General features: G+C 38.3%; 1 protein-coding gene across 1 annotated transcript; it reads right to left on the minus strand.

Moving 5' to 3' along the window:
* Positions 1-21,715, minus strand: LOC149013227 (histidine--tRNA ligase, chloroplastic/mitochondrial-like). Its single transcript, XM_089158447.1, has 12 exons — positions 21,273-21,715; positions 21,078-21,173; positions 17,125-17,213; positions 16,810-16,939; positions 10,103-10,195; positions 9,121-9,195; positions 8,434-8,551; positions 5,293-5,435; positions 2,062-2,190; positions 1,494-1,657; positions 1,154-1,313; positions 1-1,068 (listed from the first exon to the last, which is right to left on the minus strand). Exons 1-11 carry the CDS (start codon positions 21,672-21,674, stop codon positions 1,175-1,177), a joined length of 1,578 nt encoding a protein of 525 aa, XP_089014573.1. The 5' UTR covers positions 21,675-21,715; the 3' UTR covers positions 1-1,068; positions 1,154-1,174.
* Between the last annotated feature and the right edge of the window lie 3,351 nt (positions 21,716-25,066).

Genomic DNA, 25,066 nt, shown 5'->3' on the forward strand with positions numbered 1-25,066 from the left:
TCCCCTTAGTTTCTTCTTCTACCTGCAACTGTTTCTGATCTTAGTCTCTTCTTCTACCTGCAACAACTGCGTTCTCAATGGAAGAAAAAAAAAAATTGGAAAAATTGATACTTTCAATTAATACCTTAAAATATGAGTGTTCTAGTGGTTGAAAACAACACCTCTTAGTGGGGGAAGTCGTGGGTTCGAATCTCGCTGAGGCATATTAATATCCCTATGTCCCAAAGCCCATTTGTACCAAAAAAGAAAAAAGAAAAAAAATATGATTGTTTGATTCTGTGGTTGGAAATTACCTGACATTAAAAATTAGAATTGTCAGTTGAGGTGGTATAAAAATATTTTCACCTCATTATTTTTCTAAGTCTCCCCATTTTTGGGATGATTTTATGGGAAAGAAATGGGAATGAAGAATAAATTTATTTTATTTGACATGGAGTCTACATCTTCAACTTTTTCATAGATTTTTTTGATTATCGGAGCTCACATCTTTAAAATCTTACCCCGACTTCTTTTATCTTACTAGAGGCTATTTCAGCTTCTCTTAATAGGTTGCACCTTCCATTTGCCCCTCCGGAAGAAAGTCGCATTAGCTGCTGAACCATCCCGTAGCCTTTTCTATGAAATAATTCGGAGGAAATCATGTTCAGCTCTACGCACGTATACATTTATTTGAGAAATTGAATTCTATAATGCTTCTAATTGATAGGAAACGAAGAGCACCTCTAAATAAGAAGACGTGTTGCCAACATTTTTTTTTTATAGCAATTAGAAGCCCATTTGCGTAGATGGTAATGTAAGATAGAAGTACAAACCCATGATCTGTTTTTAGTGTAGATCATCTCAAATCACAAATTAGGTCGTCGGATTTACAAGTAAAATACAATAAAACATTAAAGAAACAAAAAAAACCCCAATTGCTATTTGTATTATTTTAATTTAAAAAATATATATAAAACCAATTTTTAAAATCCAGTATTAAGACTCGGGGAACGGAAAAGAATTACCTTTGCATCAACTTGTTCAATTAAATGACTGCTGACTAGGAAAAAAGAATGATTAAATAAATACCTGAGTTCAGAAAATTTGACAGAAACTGTAAGATGCATAATAATAAACAAACACACTAGGGAAAATAAAGAAGAAAATAAGTTACCATAGGTGAACCAATCATTCATCATTCCAAGTCATTTAGTTTGACTTCATACTGTTCACCACTCGAGAGGATTTTTACACCAACCATTCCTTTCTGCCACTCTGAATTTCCTACCAATATCAGCCTGCCAGCATTTACCCTAGCTGCACGCTTGAACACCCTGTAATGGACATGGAAGACAACATAACCAGGATATACAGAACAGAAGATAGCTTCTAGAAAAACAACTCCGGCAGGTTTAGTTTGTTTGCTTGCCCCATTCCAACGAACTAGAAAAGAGACCTGATTATTCAGAAAGGGAATCACAAAAATCAAAAGGATTGGATCAACTGAGGATTACCATTTAAGAGGTTTGTTCTCCAAGATGAGGTCGACACTTTGGCCTTTCTGTCTCAGGATGGTTGCCACTGTGGCAGCAGCTCCTTGAAGCTCCTGGTCCAGTGAGCACACTATATTCTCTACCTGGATGCTAAGATCTGGTAAAAGCCCCTTGTCCTTGAGCAACTGTCAATAACCAATTGTATCCTTCACCGTGTCAGAATAAAATTAAAACTGAAGCATAAGTTAATAACAGTGTCAAAAGGACCAGCCAGCCAAAAAGCAAAAACATAGAACTCCCAGACTGCCATGTGAACATAAGCAACCGAAACTACAATTTCTCAGCTTCAACTTAATACTGATTGCATCACTAAATCTGTAGATGTTACAAGGTAAACCACCAAGGCAGTACAGGATTTTACAATAACTAAACATTGGATTAGAATTGGCCATGCATAGGGTAATTTTATGAATTTTTGTAAACCCCCCCCCCTCCCCAAAATAATAATAATAATAATAGGACACAAAATTGTTACAGGTATAAATCATAAAGGGTACTGAAAAAAGAAACATGAAGTTGTCATTCTTACTTCCACAACGACAGCATCTCCAAACCCAAAGCCACATGCTGGAATATCATCACCACCAAAAGTGGAGAGCAATCGGTCATATCTCCCACCGCCACAAATGGCTCGCAGCTTTCCTTTTCTATCAAATCCCTAGAAAAATTTGAAGTGGAAAAAAGGAATTAAATGTGAGAATAATGGAATAATGGAATAGTGGTGCTTTCTCTATAGACCCATACTGGTGATGTAGAATGAAATATGAAGAAGAATAGGCCAAACGCTGCTCATGTAGCGTTCACATGAACAGTGTCAAAGCTCCAGAAGAACTTTTATAAGGACCTAAGACGTTTTACGAGTTTCTAATTATGTATCTCCTTAAAAAGCTTGATGTAGGTACCAAATTGGCCAAGTTCCCTTTGAAATCAACTTAGGGTTGATAGATATGGGTGTTAGGCCTTTGTTCAGCAGGTTATGTAGTCATTGGGCCCATCAGTTTAGTGTTTAGAACAAATACAAAAATAGGTTTATATTTTAGTATAATTGGTCTAATTATGAGATCTGCCCAACTTAAGTGATAAGGGCATATTAGTCTTTTTATGTTTTATTCTAGTTTAAGATCTGTTTGATTCAGTTTGGAATATGATAAGGAGTTCTTTTAAGTTTAGTATAAGAGTCCAATTTGAAATTGGATTAATATGTTTTGAGTACAACTAGGAAAGCCAGTTTTCAAGCCCTAATTTTACTAGGACTTCTTATGTAAGGCTACAAAATAAAGCCCTGGGCATGTAACAGATTACAGATTTGAGATTACAATTAATAAAGTGTTTGTTGCACAGCAAAGATCAAAGTGTAATAGCTTCGAGTCATTGGTAAGTGATTTCCAGGTGTCAAGCAAGCAGTCTAGGGCTTTAAATTGAAGGCTTTCTCCATCGGCAGAGTTTTTAACTGTCTCCATCACTCCCCCTACTAGACTTGGTTACAGGTAAGTAACAAGTCAGCAAATATCCCGTTCCCCTTCCACACTCAATTTTCTGTTTTGAAAGCTCTACCCTCCATTCCTCTTCTCATACAATCCTTCTTTTTATTTTTCTTGAACCTTTCGAGCTTCCGAACTTTTCTAGAGGCTCAAAATTCAAGGTTAGATCTTTGTCAATCTAATCATTAGATCTATCACAAACTTTAGGAACCTCATCCCCCCAACCCTAAAGACCTTCTATCCCAATTTCAGCCCTATCAGACCAAACAAACCCTAGTCTAAGCCCTAATTCCTTTGCTGCACTGAATTCCCAAACTCTATTCTAAACCCTAATTCCTTTGCTGCCCTAAATTCCCAGATGATTCTTTCCTCTTTTGTCGAGCATCCCTGTTGGATGCACGAACAATGAAGGATCTGTTGTTAACCCTAATTCCTTGCTACCCTAAATTCCCAAACCCTAACCCTAAAACTGTGAAACCTTAATCCTAGATCCTTAGAACCATAACCCTAAAATTATAAAACCCTAGTCCTAGATCCCCAAACCCTAATCATGAAACCCTAGTTTATTCACCACTGATCATCTAAAGATCTTGGAAGAACTGGCCCTCATTCACTTGAGGTACATCAAAACTACTTTCTAATTTCAGAATTAGAAAGTCTTTATTTTTGTTGTTGAAGGTTTACTAAACAACTCAGCAAAGTAGTTTCTATTTTCAAAAAAGCAGTTTCTAGTTTTTGTCCCAAGATCATCTGCTCTATACATATAGGGGCTATTTACAGCCGCATGATGATTTGGATATTGATAAAATAGACCTTTGCTTTGAGTATGTTATCCTCCTGTTCACTGACAGATACATACAAAAAGAACACTCAACCTTTATCCCAATTAACTCTGTCCAGTGCTAGGTAAACAAGCATGAATTTAGAGAGAAATAATGCATATCCTAGTTAAACTATGAAACTGAAAATAAAGTGCAGCTCTAATTCTCACTTATTCCTGCATAGGGACCCAAAGCAAATTTAAATGAATTAATTCCAACCCTTGTTGGACCAAAAATCATTGGACCGTTCTTCCTAGATTAGGGCTTTCAAATTTAGCATGCCAGTCCAACCCATCAAGCGATTTTGCATCACCAGCTTGGTCTCATCTATTTGGAAAGGCATCCTGGCTAAATGTCAACCCAGTAGAAGAAGACTGATCCATTTGGTAGATAATGGGTGTGGGACCGTGATAGAACTCAAACTACAAAGCCCTGAATCCTACCCAGAGCCTCTCTAACAGCAATGCAAAGTTTAATACCTTAACACAGAAACAGCAAATGCAGCAACCTGAAGTTACTCTGTTCATTCATATTACTGATAACCAATCATCAAGGATACAAAATAGCTATCACTAGATGAAATTACTTCTTGGAATTGAAATACAGCAAGTATACTATGATCTCTACTTCTATTTCGATTCAATGGCCTTCTTACATAACCATTTCCCCAACCAGAGAGGTACTCCTCTCCCCAGCAAGCCCTCCGGCTGCTCCCTTAACTTCCTCCTCCCCCTTTTCCTTCTCCCCCCTTCTCCTTTCATACCTTTCAGAATCCTAACAAACTCCATAACTGATTCTTCCACTCTCAGCCAATCACATGATGCCAACTGGACGCACCCCTCTGCTCCTCTGTCTGCAGCAAGTTAGTGGCTGCTGTCCAATTGAGTGTTGCCAGCTGTCTTCTTCTCAGATGTATCCCCTGTAGCAGCTCTAGGTTGCATCATGTAGTCCCTCTCCTTCTTTCTCTTGTACACCTGGGTGATTAGGGTCTTATCAGACCGTAGGTCGAAATGATTTTTGCTAGTTTTTCTGTCCGAAACACTATTGAAAAGTCAGTTTTTGTGCTAGACATGATTTTTGCTAGTTTTTCTATCCGAAACACTATTGAAAAGTCAGCTTTTTGTGCTGATATCAATCAAGACCCGTATGAAGTGCAACATCAGGAAATGGGCCGCCAGATCTGTCACTTGGTCTGATTTGGGATGCATTTCTTTTGATGTCAAGGCCAAGGTACCACTTCTCTACAGGCCTGCTTGTGTATTTGTTCTTTTTACCCCTTCTTTGGGGTTTGTCTTCCCCCCCCCCCCCCTTTTTCCTTTGGTTAATGAACTATTTATTCATCAAAAGAAGCATGACCAGTACCAGTGACCATATTTAACAGCTTTGAGTTGAAAGTTATATCAATAAAGCATGCACCATTAGCTAATTGGAGCATAAGGACTAAAAGAAGATGCTAACCTCAAACACGATACCAGTATAATAGGCCAGGCCACGAACAACAGATGCGTCAAACTGAATCCAGTCAGAATAGCCAAATTTTTCAGCAAGTGAAAATAGTTGTTTTAATTCAGCAACAGCATCTCCTGCAGCTCCAAGGATTTCTACATGTAAACACGATACACTGTCAGAATTTACATTAATATCAAATATCACGATAGAAAAAAATGAACTCGAAGAGAGAGAGAGAGAGAGAGAGAGAGAGAGAGAGAGAGAGAAAATAGATTCTGAACTCCATCAATTGCCTCCATCTAGAACTCAAATCAACAGACTAGTCCCAATTTTATGGGTTGACCACATAAGTCCATTCAACTCATTGTAAATCCAACTTTTACTTTATCCCACTTTAACTAATCAGCAGTCCTTCAGCCATCATACAGTTACTGGTTTGATATCTATAGGATTCCTAAGGGCCTGTTTGGTTACATGAATCCAGAGATTTGAAATCTTTGGATTCATGAATTTGAGATTTATACCCGTTTGGTTGTGAAAATCTCTAGATTCATGAAATCTAGAGATTCATTTTTTTACACTAAAAACGTGAATCTGTAGATTTATGGGTATGAGATGAAATCCAGAGATTTCATTGCGACTATAAATGCGCTAAACATTTGCGACTTCACAAAAATCACGTCCACCAAATAGTTTTTTAGGATGAATCCACAGATTTCATTCCACAACCAAACAGTTAATTTTATGAATTGTGACTCCATAGATTTGAAATCTCCAGACTCAAGTAACCAAACAGGCCCTAAATCCACCATCAAAGTCACTGAATCCTTCTTTCGCTCCCTTTGGAAAGGCAAAGAGTCTTCTAAATTCCTTCATCTGATCTGTCTCCCAAATTCAGTGTTATCTGCAGGATCCAAATTGTAATCTTGCTGGCATCCCCAAACCAATATGAAAAAACTCCACCATCTAGATCTTGCTCACCACGTTTCATTAGGTTGGATGGCGCATCATAAAGTTATGAAGGATCTTAATTTTGGAGGGAAATAAAGTTTCTAATTCAAGAAAGGGGGCGGATCTAGGTTTCAGCTGGGTAGTTGGGCTGTAATTGGGATTGAAGGTAGTAGCTTTAGTGGACCTAGCAGTGGTATGATGGCTGTAATATGGAGGAAAAGGATGGCTAGCAATGGAGTTATGAAGTTTCTTGATGCTGGGTGAAAAGGGATCGAACCAGGGGTAGGGGAACAGAAAATAAGAGGGGGGGGGGGGGGACAGTGAAGATGGATGGGGTAGACTGCCTATATTACCTGGATGGGGCCTTGTCGACGGTGGGATTTAAGTGGAGATGAGTGTCACAGGCTGTCCTTTCAGCCACAGCATGAGTACAGACTTAAACTCACCATTGAACCTTCGAATTTTCTCCGGTCTTGAATCTCACCGACCAATTTGAAAAAACCAGAGTTGCAAGTTTGCAACAGCAAAACATAAGGGCAATACTAGAATAGAGAAGTTTTATTAGTCAATAATCACTGGGTGCTTTCCCCTTTGAGTGGATGGACTTATTTAAACATGATATGCTGGGGTTCCAAACCGATTTACTCCCAGCTGGACTCTAATCTCTAACTGAAAATTAAATATCTGATTTATCTAGGAATTACAAATACTAGTATTATTAGGCCTTCACAATCAGCCCTCTACATTAATTAGGACTCCTCAATTGTAAGCCACTTTATGACTAACAGCTGAATTAAAGAATTAGCAATATGCACTCAAAATGGACAGAATTACGATTCCACCATTGGACATCAAACTAAACAAGGAACTGTAAAAAAAAAAAACTATCTATGCTGCAGGGCAGCTGTCCTAGGTGCTTCAGTCATCTTTTCCTTAATAAGGTTGAAGGCTTTGGTGGCTGCTGGAGTCCATTTGAATTTCCCACTTATAATCTTTGCGCACTCAATAATCAGAACCATTATGATGCTGAGCTCTTGGATGAACCTCCTGTAAAAGGATGCCAAACCCTTGAAGCTTCTAACCTCTGTGAAAGCTTTGGGGATAGGCCATCCTGCAACAAAGCTGACCTTTTCTAGATCAGCTTCCACTCCAGAAGAAATAACAAAACAAATGAAGATCACCTTGGGCATCATGAATGCACACTTCTTCAAGTTGAAAAAGTGCTTCGACCTTCTTAGGGTTAACATGACTAGCCTCAGGTGCTCTAGGTGCTCAGCAGAATTTAGGCTGTACAGTAGGATGTCATCAAAGCAAACAACTAAAAGTTTCCCAACATAGGGTCAAAATACCTTAGTCATGAGTCTCATGAAAGTGCAAGGAGCAATGGTTAAACCAAAAGCAACCACCTTTTTTCTCCTCCTGCCCATTAGCCCTTAGAAAGCTTTTTATTCCATTTGCCTCGAAGTAGGATGGCTCTTCCCTTCGCCAAGAAATGGCTTTGATTGGATAGGGTTTCTTTAAGGTAGCACGATCTATGATAGTGCCAGCAGCCTTGTCTTCGAGGCTGCTAAATCTGACAGTCAGATGGCACAGAATCTCTGAAGATGGACCTCTTGTTCTCAGTTTGTTTGAGATGATTTGGAAAGCCATCTCCTTTGATGCTAAGTTACAAACTCCACTTGTTGATATCCCAAGGAACAAGTATATTGTCAAATCTCTAGTATTTTGACATTTATCTCTATCTCACAGCATGCCTCTCATAGCTTGAGGCTTGTATAATGCTTCCCCCTCTTTTTCCATGCTCATGGGAATAGTATGTCAGCCACTTACACTCAAATGATTGGACATAGTATTCTATGATCAATTGGCCTCTTTAGGGGCTTTTGGTAATGATATTTTATTCACTAATAATACTAATAAGAATAATAATACTAATAATAATAACAACAACAACAACAACAACAACAATAATAATAATAATAATAAAATAGAAAGATAAATAATTTATTTGTCGCTAAACAAAGTCACCGCTGGTTTTTTAATCACTTCTTGTCATGCCATCGTTGGCCCCACCACAAATTCTCACATGTTAAAACATACTGTGCAACTTGGAATATTTTGACAATGTCACCTTCACTATGTAGAGTTTAGTTATGGTAATATATCAGTTAGGGTTGTTTCTAAAACCAAGTAACCAACCTTCCAATTTGTCCAGTGACTTAATAGACACAACTTGCAGAACATCCGAGATAGCTTCATCTGATATCCCAGAAGACTTCAGCTCCTTCTTGATCTCATCCATGGGAATCTTTTCCACCTGTTTCCATTTAACAATATAGTTAATATAAGAAAAGAAAACTTATAACAGACATCAAGAAAAGTAAGGTCTTTGATGCAGTTACAAGGCTGATGTGACATGACCAGCAAAGAACCATGTCCCAACCTAGGTGTTGGTTTAACTGGTTTACAAAGAAGTTCGTTTTGTGTAGAATTATTTATTGATTGATATTTAGCAAGTGCAAGTCAAGTACGAGTCCAATTTTATTTCAAGAAGCAAGAAGTGTGTGGAGAAAGCAAGAGTAAAGACCTTTGATGACCTGTATGAAAAACTTAACACCAAATGTGGAGAAAATGCAATCTATAAAGTTGCTAAAATAAGAATGAGGAAGAATCGAGACCTGGATCACGCTACTGCATCAAGAGTGAGGATGGTAGACAGGTAGAGTACCAAATAAGGAAATTTTGGAGAGATGGGAGATTAAATCTTCTAAATGGACCTACCTAGGTTGATAGGCTAGATATAAGGTCAGCAGTTTATTCAGAAGGGCTGATATTTAAATAAATATGCCCGATTAAATGTGAGGACAAGAATAGCGACTACATTACCTTGTCAATGATGATGCAAACCTTGCCAAACAAATTTTCCGGAATATCATAGCGGCTAAGCACTTCCTGTAAAACCTGTCAGAGAGAAGGGGGGGGGGGGAACCCATGTAAGGGAGAAGCTAATTCTCTATAGTTCTGTATCTACTGTGCATGATATTTCTGGCAGGCAAGGAAAAGCACAAAGCAACAATCATAAAGCAGCTACTAATTACAACATCATATTTGTAGAAACGAAGCCAATGATGCGAAGATTTGGCAAACATGAGTTAATATCATACCAATAGAAATACTAAAAGTTCATGGTTCTTATGCCTTTTGCCTAAAGTTTACAACCAAGGCGAAAAAGTAGAGCATTACTGAGATTTAACCACTTAGAAGAACCACAAGTAAGCAATGGAATGGCACTATGCACTCAGTTTTGCAATAAATGTACAGTAAAGTATATGGGCATTAATGAGCTTTTGAACATGTAAATTATCTTAAAGCCATGGTCCAATCAATCCAAAGGCACCATTCACTTGAAACCAAGTGAAATGAGGGGGGGGGGGTTAATTGATAAGGTGTCTAGCAGGAAGTACAGTTGCTGCAAATTGATAAGGCAACATCTGGGGCTCATAGCACAAAGACGGTAGGAGATGAAAATTTTAGGAGCTATCAGCTGAAAATTAGAAACAGGCATTTTAGGAAAGATATCATCCCACAAGAAAGAACATGTATGTGCACAAAATAATTTCATTACATCCAAATGCATGGAAAACTATTATTTTATTGAAATTGTTGTGCTAATTCAAAGTTGACTATTTTCAATCACTCCACTTTTTCACTTTAAGGAAAGAGGATCTGCCATATCCTTTGACATTATGTCAACAGAAAAATCTGAAACCAGAGGGGGGAAAAAAAAGGAGGAGGAGAAGAAGTATGTAGAAAGATATCAAAAATCTCCAGCTGTCTACAATAATTGAAAAGGAATAACCATACATACCTTTCTGCTAGAAACTTTAAAACCCACATCTGATTCTGTGATCCCAAGTCGCTTGAAAAAGGTGACAATAGAAGAGATAAGCTCTGCTTCAGCCTACAAAGAGAAGCAAGAAAAGGTTAAGACTGGAGAAGAAACTAAGCAGAATTGCAAATTTGCAATACTGAAACCATTGCAATGTTGGAATGATTTCACTGCAACAGATAGAAGGGAAAGCAAAAGGCGAAACGTAGAAGGAAGCAAAAACCTAAAAGAAGGAAAGAAGAGAGAATCATTATTACAGTTAACAGACACAAAATGCAGCTTTTCAGGTAGGTGAGCCGGGGCCAGATTTGCAATACCGTAATGGCACCTTGCAAGAGCATGCCAGAAAGAAAATTGACAGTAACAGCAGTAAATAGTTAACGTGAAAGCTAAGTTGTTCATTTCTTCCTCATCAACCCAGGTCATTTCCTAAAATTAATACAGGTTCTTAGAAGCAATATATTAGATATGCAACAGGCAATTCTCATCAGCACGAGGAAAGTGGGAAGTGGAATAAAGAGAAGAAGCACCAAATGAATTATCATTTTCAAGTCAATAAGTCAATCAATTCTGATTCGCATGGAAAAAACCCCACAGATGATATTTAGTACAACCTCCAATTTGGTTTGAAGACTTTTCTTGAAAGAATGCAACTAAATATGAATACTCCATTTTTCTGCCTTCTAGGCCTGGATCTTAGGACTTGTAGCTTGTCTTCAGTATGATACACCATCAAAATAGGCATGTTTCCTCAAAAATAGGCCTAGGGTTAGGTTTCCTAGGTCATAGGCATTTTATCCTTTACTTATAAAAATAAATTTGGAATCTTAATAGGTCTCTATAATGGGGATATCTAGCTCAAGCACGAAAGTAGGTTACTTCCTAGTTTATTCTTGGTATGTTGCTTGTTTTGATTGAACCATGGCTCAATTGATTTCTTAGGGTATAATGTTGGATCAATCTAAAATAGGGCAATTCAGTCTTTAGCATGTAATTAGGTCCATTCATGCTCCACACTAATAGGTTGAGTTATGCCTTCTTTTGCTTACTTTAACTTCAAATCCTATTAGTATTAGGAGTTCGGACCTCTTTTGTAAGGCTGTTTAGCCCTCTATATATACCCTCATTGGGGATTAAGAATTTTATTTTGATTGCGACGAGCTACTGCTGTTGTTTTGTTTCCTCATTCGTAGGACTGGTCTGGTAACTTGGTGAGTCATATGCAGGCTAACACTTGGTGAGTAACATCCAAGTCAGATCTTCTTAATGACTCATATCCAAGTCACTGTTGGGGATCTTGGTTCGTAATGTCCAAGACCTGTTATGACTAAGTGTAAATCATCCCAACAGTTGCTGCCTTCAAAGTACTGCAACAGGTAAGGAGATTCAAAACCCCCAACCAGCCTTTTTCTTTTGATTTCTTGAGATCCAAGAAATGCACATCCAAACCAGACCTGCTCCCCAACCATATCTCCCAAACCTAACCATCAGTTTGATCCCAAAATACATCCACAGCACCCCCGACCCCCAAATTAACCTTGGCCTACAGTCATAGTTGCAAACTCCGCCAGTGTTTTAGTGCCGGTCCCAAGCCCGGGTAAAGGAGGAGGGTTGGTGCGTCAGGTCGGCTGCCGGCACCGGAAAAAAATCTAGCTAAACCTTTTTTCATGGATTCGACTTTATACGATAAAAGCTATGCTAGGGCGTTCCCCGACAAAAGAAGCGACGCGCTACACTATGGCCCGGGTGTAGTGATAAGTGGGCAAGGGTTAGCTAGGGCGTCCCTTGTAAGCGACGCGTCGCATCGGCGCCTGGATGCGGTGATAAGTAGGCAAGGGTTCCAGCGTCGTGGACGAGTGCGGGTAAAGAAGCTAGTCCATAAGCGTAGGATTAGATTGGCATCTTGGAACATAGGATCTTTAACTGGTAAGAGCTTAGAATTGATAGATGTTATGAGGAGAAGAAGGATTAATGTAGCTTGCATCCAAGAGACTAGATGGAGGGGTAAAAAAGCCAAAGAGTTGGATGACTTTAAACTTTGGTATACTGGGGATAAAACAAATAAAAATGGAGTGGGTATAATAGTGGATAAAGATTTAAAAAATGATGTGGTGGATGTTAAAAAGTGGGTGATAGGATTATTGCTATCAAGCTTGTAATGGAGAAAGAGTTCATAAATATAATTTGTGCATATACACCTCAAGTAGGATTAGATGAAAGTCTAAAGCTAGAATTTTGGGAAAATATGGATGGATTAATGCAAGGAATTCGTCAAGGAGAAAAGATTAGCATAGGAGGTGATTTAAATGGACATATTGGAAAAGATCAAAGAGGATATGAGAGTGTTCATGGAGGATATGGTTTTGGAGAAAGGAATGAGGAGGGGATTTCAATTTTGGATTTTGCTACTGCTTTTGATCTATCTATTATAAATACTTACTTCAAAAAGAGAGATGAACATTTAATTACTTTCAAAAGTGGACAGCATAGAAGCCAAATAGATTTCTTCCTAACTAGAAGGACTGATAGATTGTTGTGCAAGGATTGAAAGGTGATACCGGGGGAAAGCTTAACTGCACAACATAGACTTGTGGTCTTGGATATGTGCTTAGTCCCAAGAACACATAAAAGGTCCAAGATAAACTATCCCAGAATAAGATGGTGGAATTTGAAAGGAGAGTACTTTAAATCCTTCGTTAATGAAGTAGTCAAACAAGGAAAATGGGATTTTAATGGGGATACCAATGCAATGTGGAATGAGATGGCTATGTGTATTAAGAAGGTGGCTAAAGATGTTCTAAGTGAATCAAAAGGAAAGATCCATTCTTATAGAGAGACGTGGTGGTGGGATAGTGAGGTTCAAGCTGCCATTATGAATAAAAAAGTTAGTTTTAAGCAAGGTACCTTATGTCGGCGATTTATCGCCGACACGGGGCGATTTTTCGCCATGTCGCTGGGGGGCGACACGAAACCCTCCAGCGACACTGATTTTACATTAAGTCATCGACTTATCGGCATATATCGCCAATTGGGCGACATTCCGTCGAAGTTTCATCGACTTCAGCGAAGCAGAGACGAAAACAGACCAACAGAAACAGTGAGAGAGCCTTAGGGGCCATTCCAGCGGCGATGCCACTTACGTATCCGGTATCCCAGAGTGGAGGCAGGGAGATGTACTTGCCGGCGGCAATGGAGGATGTGTGGGTGTCGAGACTATCGGAATCCCTGAGAGAACGGTATTCAGACCATTGGTGGCCTCAACGATTGAAGAGAAACCTAGCTCCGATGTTCTGCGAAGTCGACCGAAAACCTTCCATCACCATCGATAAACCAAGAACGAGAGAGAATAAAGAAAACCTGAGAACCTTCATCACCGCCGGCAAAGAACGAGAGAAAGAGATACATAAAACCTGAGAAGTCGAGAACCTTCAACACCACCGCCAGACCAAGAATGAGAGAGAGATAATGGAAACCGAGATATGAGAGAGAGATAATGAAAACCGAGATAAAGGGCTCAGTTTGTTTGTTGTGTTCACGTGATGACTGTCAGTTTTTAATTTTTAAATATGAAATGGGTACAAAATGCTGAGTAAAGAGTCAAAGACGTCCCATCAAATTTGTAAAGAGACTTTAAGAGAGATATTTCAAATATTTTAAGTTTTTTATTTGTTTTTAATTGATTGAATATTAAAGGATACCGTGCAACTGAAGTTTCCTCACCACAAAAATTGCCGACATGTCGACGATATGTCGCCGTGTCGGTGGTGTCGCCAGCCACCGACACGGCGACTTGGTCCGACATGTCGGACCTTGGTTTTAAGACATGGCAAAGAACTAAGGATGTTGAGGATCTTCAAAGGTATAGGTTGGATAGAAATGAAGCTAAGAAAATTGCGGGAAAAGCAAGGGAAAGGAAGTATGAAGAGTTATACAATAAGTTGGGCACAAAGGAGGGGGAAAAATCTATTTATAAGATAGCTAAGATGAGGGATAGGAAGAGTAGAGATCTTGACCAGGTTAGATGTATTAAAAATGGAGATGGTAAAGTATTAGTTTGTGAGGAGGATATTAAGAAACGATGGGAAACCTATTTCTCTATTTTACTAAATGAGCATTCTTCAAGCACTTATGTTTCGGACGATTACACTTTTCACCAAGGCACCAATGTCCGAACTTATATACGTAGAATTTCGATGTCCGAAGTAAAGGAAGCTTTAAGGAGAATGAAACTCGGCAAGACACAAGGTCCTGATGAAATCCCAATTGAAGTATGGAAGAGCTTAGGAACCCATGGACTAGTTTGGTTGACTAAGTTGTTTAATAAGATTATGAGCACAGGAAAAATGCCAGATGATTGGAGGAGAAGTGTTGTGGTTCCAATTTACAAAAATAAAGGAGATATTCAAAGTTGTAATAACTATAGGGGCATTAAATTGATGAGCCATACGATGAAATTATGGGAGAGAATAATTGAAACCCGTTTGAGACACTTAACTACAGTTACGGAGAACCAATTTGGGTTTATGCCGGGAAGATCTACAACGGAGGCTATTTACTTAATTAGGAGACTTATGGAAAGGTATAGAGAATGTAGGAAAGATCTTCATATGGTATTTATTGACCTAGAAAAAGCTTATGATAGAGTACCTAGAGCGTTAATTTGGCAAGTACTAGAGAAAAGAAGTGTTGCAAGTAAATATATAGATATAGTTAAGGATATGTATGATGGTTTGGTGACTAGTGTTAGAACAGTGGGGGGACAAAGTAATGAATTCCCGATAACAGTTGGGCTACATCAAGGGTTAACTTTAAGCCCATATCTATTTGCACTGGTAATGGATGAATTAACCAAAGACATTCAAGATGAGGTCCCCTGGTGTATGCTTTTTGCGGATGATATTGTATTGATTGATGAGACCCAAGTGGGGATTAAAATCAAATTAAAATCATGGAGATTAGCTTTGGAATCAAAAGGCTGTAAACTTAGTAGATCGAAGACAGAATATTTAGTTTGTAACTTTAGTCATGATCGGGCAGATGATGAGATGGTGATACTTGACGATAAAGAGATTCCTCAGAGTGATTGTTTTAGGTACCTAGGTTCAATCATAAGTAAAAGAGGTGATTTAGAAGATGAGGTTTCCCAAAGAATTAAAATAGGGTGGATGAAGTGGAGAGGTGCGTCCGGGGTCTTATGTGATTGGCGTATTCCATTAAGGCTTAAAGGAAAATTTTATAGGACCGTTGTTTGACCAGCTATGATGTACGATGCAGAGTGTTGGGCCGTTAAAAAGAATCATATAGATAAACTCAGTGTAGCAGAAATGAGGACGCTAAGATGGATGAGTGGCAAAACTAGGATGGATAAGATAAGAAACGATCATATTAGAATTGGTCTGGGAGTTGCTCTCATAAGTGATAAGCTTAGAGAAAGTCGTTTGAGGTGGCACGGCCACGTTCAACGGAGACCTATAAATGCTCCTGTATGGAGAAGTGATATAATCCATATTGAAGGAACTAGAAGAGCTAGGGGTAGACCTAAGATAACCTTAGGAGAAGTGGAGAGAAAGGATATGTATAGCTTAGGCCTTGTATCTAGCATGGCCTCGAACAGAACTGATTGGAGGGCAAGAATCCATGTAGCCGACCTCATTTAGTTGGGACAAGGCTTATTGTTGTTGTTGTTGTTGTTGTTGTTGTACAGTCATAGTTGCAGTCCATGCCCCTCAGCATAAACTCTAAAACTAGTGCCACTCTTTCCTCCTCTTTTTTTTTCTTTTTTTTCCCCCTCTCTCAAAACACTAAAATCCAAGAACTTGAATATCTTCCAAACCACCCACCCAAATCCTACCTAACTTTAGGGACACCACCTACAGCTACCCAGCTAGACTCAATCCAAGTAGAGCCCCATCCCATTAGTAGAAACCCCCTTTCTCCGTCTAAAGAAATCACCCATCTCAAGAACTCAACCCCATATAACAAGAACTCCTGAATTCTAGTTAAGGAAACCCTTTCACGTTTCATCTTTAGTGGTTCCATAATTAAACCCATTACACCCACCCCCCACTAACCACAACCATTTTGAATCCTAACCAAACTATCCAAAAGCCCATTTGAGATCACACTACCTGCGGTCTCTACACCTTATCCGAAAATCCTAAGAAACCCTAGTTTTTCATTCAACACTCAATTTGAGTTGGTTCTTATTAAAAGATCTTGGCATTAGCCCTCATTAAATTAAGGCCACATAAATTTCGCTTGGGCTTGTATGGGTCTCCCTCCTTCCCCATTTTTCTCTATGTTACCCCTTTCTTCCCCTTTGGGCCTTAGTAATGAATATCTTATTTTGCCCCCCCCCCCCCCCCCCCCCCAAAAAAAAAAAAACCTACTCGTGACAAGAAAAATTTACATGGAGAAGTTTCACTATTCCAGAAAACAAAACCTATTATAGACCAAACCCCAGAACCTTTAGTACTGGGTACAGCCATTTTGGAACCTGTAAAATATGATTCTATAAAGCACCTTAGAAGAGAAGAAAGTTAAAAAGGAAAAAAGAAATTTAAACCACAAGAATCCAATGACAACAGTCGGAAACCCAAACCACGGGTATCAAGGCCATTTTTGGCAGTTACGCACTATTATCATTCAAAAATGAAGCAGCACCATCCGAAGCATTTTTAACATACTGTAACTTCAGGAACACCAATGATATCCATATTCCATTGGTAGTGTTCACGACGTCGTCCCCTTGTCATCCGCTCATAACGCCAACACTGCCCAATGGCAAACCATTTTAGTGGGAGAGAGAGAGATTTTCTGGACAGAGAAAAAACATGGACATCAAATTCTGGCATCTGTACCTGGATACAAAAATCAGAAAATTAAACCAATGAATGAAAAACTAAAAAGGTCTAACACATTCACCTACGAGAAAGACAAGAATAACACAGAACATGAAATATCTGTGGTTTTTCAACCCATGGGGGGAAAATAACAAGTACCCTTTCTGTATCACTAGCCTTGCCAAAGAAGGAGTCAATTCAGGTCTCAAAGCAACACGACGATTTCCACGGTCCTCAAAGCTGTACAACTGAAAAGATACAGGGATTACTAACACCATATAACTTAATTATGTATGAGAGCTGAGAAGACTACATGCCACCAAAAGCTAATAAACTGATGATGATATGAAAGATGGTAAATTGGAAGAAGCACAAGATCATCGTGGATGTGTGTGTGTGAGAGAGAGAGAGGGAAAGAAAAAAGAAAGGAACACATGTTGAATTGGACATGCAAAATTATCATGGACTATGTGGTTGTCTGTATATAAGTATGTGCATAAACACAAACAAGCATACATGATATGTAAGTATCTCTGCATATGCATATACAATTCAGAAAATGACTATTTGCCAAAACAAATGACAAAATCCAGTAAGGGGACCAAAAATATTGTTAGGCACACACTATGTCTGCCATAATACTTAAAACAGAAACCCCATATGGATCTTTAAGCTTGTACAAAATGCCTCAAAGCATAGCCTTTTAAGTTCAAACACCAAACAATGAGTACAAACCTCACACTAACGTCACTGACAAAATATATAAATTGAAAACAGTACTTGTCACAGATTTAAGATTTAACAAATTTACCTTTTATGCAATTGCTGTCTTTTTAATAGCTTAATTTTTTTATATCTTCTACAAAACTCTTTCTAGCCCATTTAATGGCCTATTCACCAAAAGAGATTCTTTGTTGAAGACACGGAGCCACAACCCTGCATTTTAATTCTTTGCACAAACCCCTCCCAACCTCTTGTTTTACATGATGTTAAATCATTATGCATGCTAACAAGTGAAGGTACATAACCTGGAGGAGAATGTGGGTTATGACCCACAATTTTGATCCATGTGTCCTTTACAGCCTTTTTGTGCTTTCTATTTTTGTTTGCTTTCTTTTCTTGCAGCTTCATATTGAGCAAGTCTTAGCAAGATTAGTAATATATTGAGTGTAACTAGATTTGGAAGTCTCTTAAATCTGGATTTCCTTTTTAAGTTATTATTAAAGCAGCTACATGGGGCAAGAGCTACATCCCACGCAACTCTCCCTCCTCCAGCTTTCTTCTTCTGTCCTTCATCTCTGTTTCTATGTTCTTCTGTGGCTCTGGTATCCTAAAATTGGCATGGTATCAGAGATTTAAAGACCTTCATAACCAGAATCGATCTTCCTAGGCTGCTGATTTCGAAGTCTATCTCAGGAATCCTTAGTTCTACCTATCGCAGCAACTTGCTGCTCTTCTACCTGTCTGAATGTGATCAAACAAGTGATTATGTGAAGCTCCTAGTCTTCCAAGTTTGATCTGCACCTGCTTGCTAACTACTATGTGCAGTTGCGCCCAAGTTGCAGCTGGTCTCTTCATCAGATGAAGCTATGTTTTCCAAGGGAAAATTCTCCATATCAGATGCAGCCTTTGATCCAAGTTTGGTGCCTTTTTTCTGGTTGGATTTTCTACTACTGAGTTCTCTTACAGAGCTGGTGATACCTGTTCTTGCTGATCTCTCCAGGTCTATCTTTCCTTGTTTGTTTTACCTCTGTTGTTGGGAATTAACTATATTTTTGTGTTTGCTGCATCTGCAAAATATTTTACTTTCCCTAGTTTCTTTGGGATGAGGGTCACTGCTGCTTAAATTACTGTTGGTTTTAACTGCTCGATACTACTGGTTTGCCCTTGGATAGACAAATGATCTAAAACTTCATAAACAGTGATGTGAACACAGGGACTCCCCTGTCTGAAACCCTGAGTGGGGACCCCAGAAGGATCCAATAAGCCCCCCTAGGCTGGCCGAACCCTACAGGAGGGGTATTTTGGGCATTTTGGCCGTTAATTTTCTCCTATAATTTAATTTTGATTTATTTTAGAATTATGTCAAGCCGGTCAAAGTCCAGTTAGGAGTTGAAATTGAGTAGTTTGTCATGAGTTTGGAGTCTCTTATTGTGAGTTAAAGAAGCCTTGTTTGTTTGTAATTTGGTTGCCTAGGTCTTAAGTTATCTAGGTAGCATATGCTTAATTAAATGACTTAAAGTGTGTAAGTGAGATCTCAGATCCAACGGCTGAGATCGCGTAGTAATTTGACTCCTTTTGATAAGTGTCTTAAGAGTCCAATTGAGTTGTAAAGGAATCCTTATCTGATAAGGAAGTCCTAAGTTAAGTTAAAGTCATCTACTTAGGCTATAAATAGCCTGTCATTCTTAAGTTATTTTTCAGTTTTGAAGATTAATAAAATTGTTGAGTTGAGGATCGAGGTCTCCTTCATGGGTCGGCCTGGGTTGAAGGCTTGACTCAAAAATTCTGTTCTTTTTCAGCTTTCAATAACTTCAAAGTCTTCAAGATAATCAAGCATTCAACTTCAGGTTCAGAACTGCAGATCAGCCATCATCTTCAACCTTCAAGCATCTGTCCAGCATCCCCACACCAGCCCTAATCTTTCCCCGCTAGTCTGCAAGCCTCCCTGCCCCTTCCTCTCTAGTTTTGACCTTGAAAACCCTCCCTACCCCATCACAAATACCCCTAGACCCCTTCCCTACAGTTCCCCTACATCCTGATCACTTCCTAAGTAGCATCAGCCTCTCCCATCTCCTCATTTTTTGCCACATTTTCAGTCCTAACCCTAATAGGAAAGCCATATTCCACCCCAATTGAACCCTTTTTCCTTCCCTTTTGGTCGCCCTAAAGCCTAGAACACAGTCCTAATCTTATTTTCCCCAAATCAGCCATACTTCTGAAGTTTAACAAAAACCTGCACTTCATCTTCTCCCTTGGTTTGCATAAATTTGAGTGTGATTGAAGTTTTATCAATTGGACTTGATTCTAGTTGAAAGAATATCAATTAACAATAATTCCGATCTGAAAATTCACCAACCCTATACCATTCCCTCACCCTAACTGAGAACCTAGTCCAAGTCCTACTTGCCTTAGTATTCAAATTTTCAAAATCTGATATTCAAGTTTCAAAAGATTCAGATCTGGAACTTTGTTTCAGCAGGCTCTAAACCCACCTTGAAACCCTAACGCCCCACTACCATCGCTGGAAACTCCTGGGCTAAACACTTAGTCTAGTGAATTACCAATCTACCCTCCAGCCCTAGACTTGGTTTACATCAAACTGTCATTCCATTCTATTGAAAATAAAGGTTACCAAAAATATCAGCAAGCCATATGAAGATTAGACCTGTAAATGGATAGCCGACTCCGCCTCCGAATTCGCATTCGTATTCGTTTAAGGGTATCCGTATCCGAAAATTTTCTTACCGGAAAATATCCGTATCCGTCCGTTAAGCAACCAGATTCGGATTCGGATAATTACTTATTGGATCGGATAAAATCCGGATAAATTTTTATCCGGATAGAGTAAAGTATTTAACATTTTTTCTTTAAAAATAGATGATAATCGAATTCGGATACCGGTAATAGGATTCGGATAGCAGTATTCCGTAATCGGAAATTAGAAATTTATAATAAAAAATGTAAAAAAGTGACAATTATCAATCAACAATCGGATATTTTATCGGATCGGATATCCGATAAAGTTTCGGATTCGGATGTCTTCTCTACATTTTTGCCGGATTCGGATTCGGATAACGAATTTGCTAATCGGATTCGGATTCGGATACTGGTATATCCGAGCCGAATCCGATCCGTTTACAGGCCTATTCATTGAAGCTACAGTGGCCTTACTGAGAAGAAATGACCTCGGTGCTTCCACTATCTCATTAGCAAGCTAAGAGGAAAGGTACGAGCATAGACAAAAGATAGTAATTCAAAAATAACACGATAAATTAGTTTATGCTACAACTGGATATCGCCACCATGTCCATTACTTCTTGGCCACTCTGTAGTTGCCATCTCCCATTACAATTGAGTAAAACGGAGAAACGCATATAAAATAGAAATACCTGGTCTCTGATCTCCTCCCCAGCTTTTCTTATGAAAAGCGACTCCGACTCAAGTACCGGATAATCAACCTCTTCAAATCCAAACAACCGAGAAACCTTCGATAACCAGCAGATTACATTCAGCCAGATGAGAATTTCAGTCATCCTCCGTAATCGATCAAGCTAAACAAATGTAGCCCAAAAGCAACAAGTTACCTCTCTAAAATTATGGAAAAGCCAACTCCGTAGACGCATCTCCTCAGGAGGAAAATCCCTGGTCCCTTTGGGAGGATTGACGTCGATCTTCTCTGACACTTCGACCACGGGAGGCAACGACCGAGCCCCAGACCTACCGCCGCCACCATTTTCATGCGAATTCGAGCTAATGGATTGTGCCGAACAAGGAGAACACTGGAGGTTCCTATGGTTTTGACAGATGGAAAATCCAGGAATGCCGAATCCGCGATTTCGGTTAATCGACAGGAAATGAGGATTCAAGGCCTGATAGAAGTGTTTAAGAGTAGGGTTTAAGAGAGAGGGAAGGAGAATGGCAGTGGAGGGTTTAAGGTAGAGGTTGCGACAAGGGTGAAGAATCCAGAAGGACGCACTTGCAGTCATGGTAACACTTCCGAGTGCCGCGAAGCACTGAAACCGAAACGTCTCACACTTGCCTCTGGTTATCTACTCGTGGAGAGAGTGATTGCTCGACTCGTTCGGAGTCTGTCGACGTGGTTGGACCGGGGGAGTCTGTCGACGTGATTGGACCGGGTCCATGCAAGTCGGATTTTCGGTGTTTTTGGTTTTCATTGAGAAAGATTCGAAACGAACGGGTTTTCTTTTTAAAATCAAAAGAGGCAAATGATGCCAATATATAGGGTTGGTAGAGTAATAAGATCCATACTTCTGAGAGATCATGGGTTTGACTCTAGCGAACGACAAAGCTCTATTTGAAGATGTAATCAAGGTGCGGACAAGCTGGTCCTGATAAACCTCGGTCACCACAAAAAAAAATAGACAAATGATGTTGAAGTGGATAGTCCCCTGACCAGTGTTGACCACGAAATATAGATAATGGTTATTTTTTAATGTTTTATTATTTTGTACTTGTAGGTCTCACATAAATTGTGGTTGTAAAACCCTCGGGTGAGCACAAACAAGGAAGATGATCCACACTCATGATATACTTCTCGTCCCACTGCTTTTTTCTTTTTCTATTTGTTTTTCTTTTTTAACAATACTTTTTTTTCCTCACCCTTTTTGGTAACTCACCAAGAGATTAGAATTTCATATCATCTAAAGGGTTGAGGTTAAATTTAAAAGATATAAAGTTTAAACCTTTTATTTTAATTTAATCTCCATCATTTGATATAACTTATGGATGCATATTACTTATTCGTAATAAAATAGATGGTTCATTTCCTTGTCATAAATAGTTAAATAGACAATATAAAATTTCTCTAAGAATAAAAAATAAAAAATAAAAAAATTGGGGGTTGGGGGAGGGGGAGTAAAAATTACTGTCTAAATAATTAAAACTGGTTTTTTTTTGATAAATACTGTCCAAATGAAACTTCTTATCAAATGACGTTTTCAATGTAAGATCATTTTTATATTATGTTTTTCTTATCGGAACAAGTGTTTGTGTAAAATCATTTTTATATGCTTTTGTGTTAAGAGATTATTTTTTGTTTACAAATGAACATAAAATTCATTTTTATATGCTTGCGTGTTGAGATTTTTTTTTTAACCTATTTTTCAAAAATCAACATTGAAACTAGTTTTGGATCAAAATATGAAAAGTGTTTAGTAACTAATCTATAAAATACTTTTTTCACTGAAAAATATATTTGAGATTACATTTCTGTAAAATAAATTTTGATAAGAATTAAAATTTATTAAAAAAATATATTTAAATCCTCTCCTACCATGAATGATGGCTCATTCATAAAAGTCTTTCAAAATTTTAATACCAATCAACACATAAAATACTAACTTATAGGTTTGTTAATCAAAATAAGGCATAATCTATACGGTTTGTGTAGAATAGAGGTCATCTGTGAGGCCTGCTCTTCCTTGTTAATCAAACTTCAAGCTATCATATGGATGATTAATTCAACAAGTAAATAATAAGAACTACATATCACAATTAAAAATAAAGGAAGAAGGGTAGAAAAAAACAATAAAGAGACCTGAAGGAAGAGAGGCCAACAGTTTAAGAGGAATAATGGTTTTTTCTTGTTTTAAGATAGAAATAAAGACAGCCATCAAAGAGAAAAGCCAAAGCAACCCCCAATTTCAAGACCAGAGATCTCATATCCCGCTTGTCTTTAATCTCATGTTTTTGAATACAAAGCCAGATCATTGAATCACTATGGTCATTAACAAAATGATGAATTGGCATTTACTAGCTCCTCACTACACTAGTAAAATGCAAGATAATCTATTAGCATAACAAAGTCCTGTTTGAGCCACTCAGAAGATGATAGCGTTAGTTCAACCATTATAACATCAAACTATGGAGGTAACTGAACATAAACATGCCCAGAATAAGAAGAAAAAATTGGTAATTCGATACTGGAACTTGGCATTTTCAGCAACAAGCTTCCAAATGTCCTAAGAAGTGAGAAGCTTTGCTCATGTCCTATATTGCCACAATCTTTTCATCATCTAGTCATTTTGGAGCTTATTCAAAATCTTTGATAGATTTTCATTCCCAGCAGCTGGATTGGATTGCCAACACTCTTGGAGCCAAGCAAGGCTTTCAAGTCTCCACAGGCATCCCTTTGCTTCAACAGTTTTTTCAATGGAGTGTTTTTTAGCTTTTGATTTTTTTTTTCAACCCCTTTTAAGTAGAAATAGACAATACAAATTGTATTGTACCAACGCTACAGTTTTTATTTATTTGGGTAAAAATAAAAGATAAAAATCATGCCAAAGAGTCAAAGACTGCATAAATCATGCCTCTGCAAATAATATGAAGCATCAACGTCTTTTACACAAGGCCTCAACAAAGAATAACAGAAGATTTCAAGTTATATGAACCATAATGGATTTAAGTGAAGGAGTTGAGGTGTTCAACGGAGTATGCAATAAATAACATTGGGTGATGCTACGGAACTCATTAGTTTTTTTTCTTGCTTCATCATCAATGACAATTTATTGATCATCCAGTTTGCTTCAAAGATATGCATTGCAGGCCATGGAATTTTTTAGATTTTACAGCAACAGTGGAGGTTTTTTTAACGTCCTATTTTCTCAGCAAACCTACTAGGAGAATGCATGAGAAGCCACTAGAAGCTTTGGTGTTTGAGAAATCAAAGAAATCACGAGTTGGAGAAACATTGTTTGAGAGAGAATGGAATCTCGCTCCTGCAATATAAGACTTTGCACGAACACTTCTAATATGTTTCTCAACTATTGGGAACAATTTAATGTGGCTTTTTTTTTTTGTTCTTTTCCCATAACGTGTTTTACATTTCATGCAAAAGATGTTACTGAGACTACTTTTCAAACGAGTTCATGCTTAAGAACAAAATAACAGACCGCTTTATCAAACACTCATTAAAACAGAAGAACACTTGAAACGTTATTTAAGAACGTTCCCAAATGCGCGATATTCCTGCAAAACAACAAACCGACCCTTATATAAACATGAAATTTTCTGACATCACGACAAATAAAAAATTAAAAAAGAAACGCCGTGACGTGAAGCGTTTATCGATCGCTTTTTCCTTCTTAAGGAAAAGTAACCCATAAAGGGATTTGAGCTTTTCTTGCCAAAAAGTTATTCACCGGAAAAAGATGAGGACACGTCAGATGTCGGGATTCGCCAAAGGTGGATCAAAATAAATAAAGGGAGAAAAATATTGATTGAAGTCACGAATTTGTCCTTACCGGAATGACGGAGACATTTTCGAATAATCTCAATGGAAGGGTATCAATGTAATTATGTTAAGGATAATGTGGTAATCTTGTAAATAAATTAATTAATTATACACACCTTCCAGTGA

The sequence above is a fragment of the Hakea prostrata genome, chromosome 6, assembly GCF_041222555.1.
Source record: "Hakea prostrata isolate BN-2017 chromosome 6, UWA_Hpros_2, whole genome shotgun sequence".
NCBI lineage: Eukaryota > Viridiplantae > Streptophyta > Magnoliopsida > Proteales > Proteaceae > Hakea > Hakea prostrata.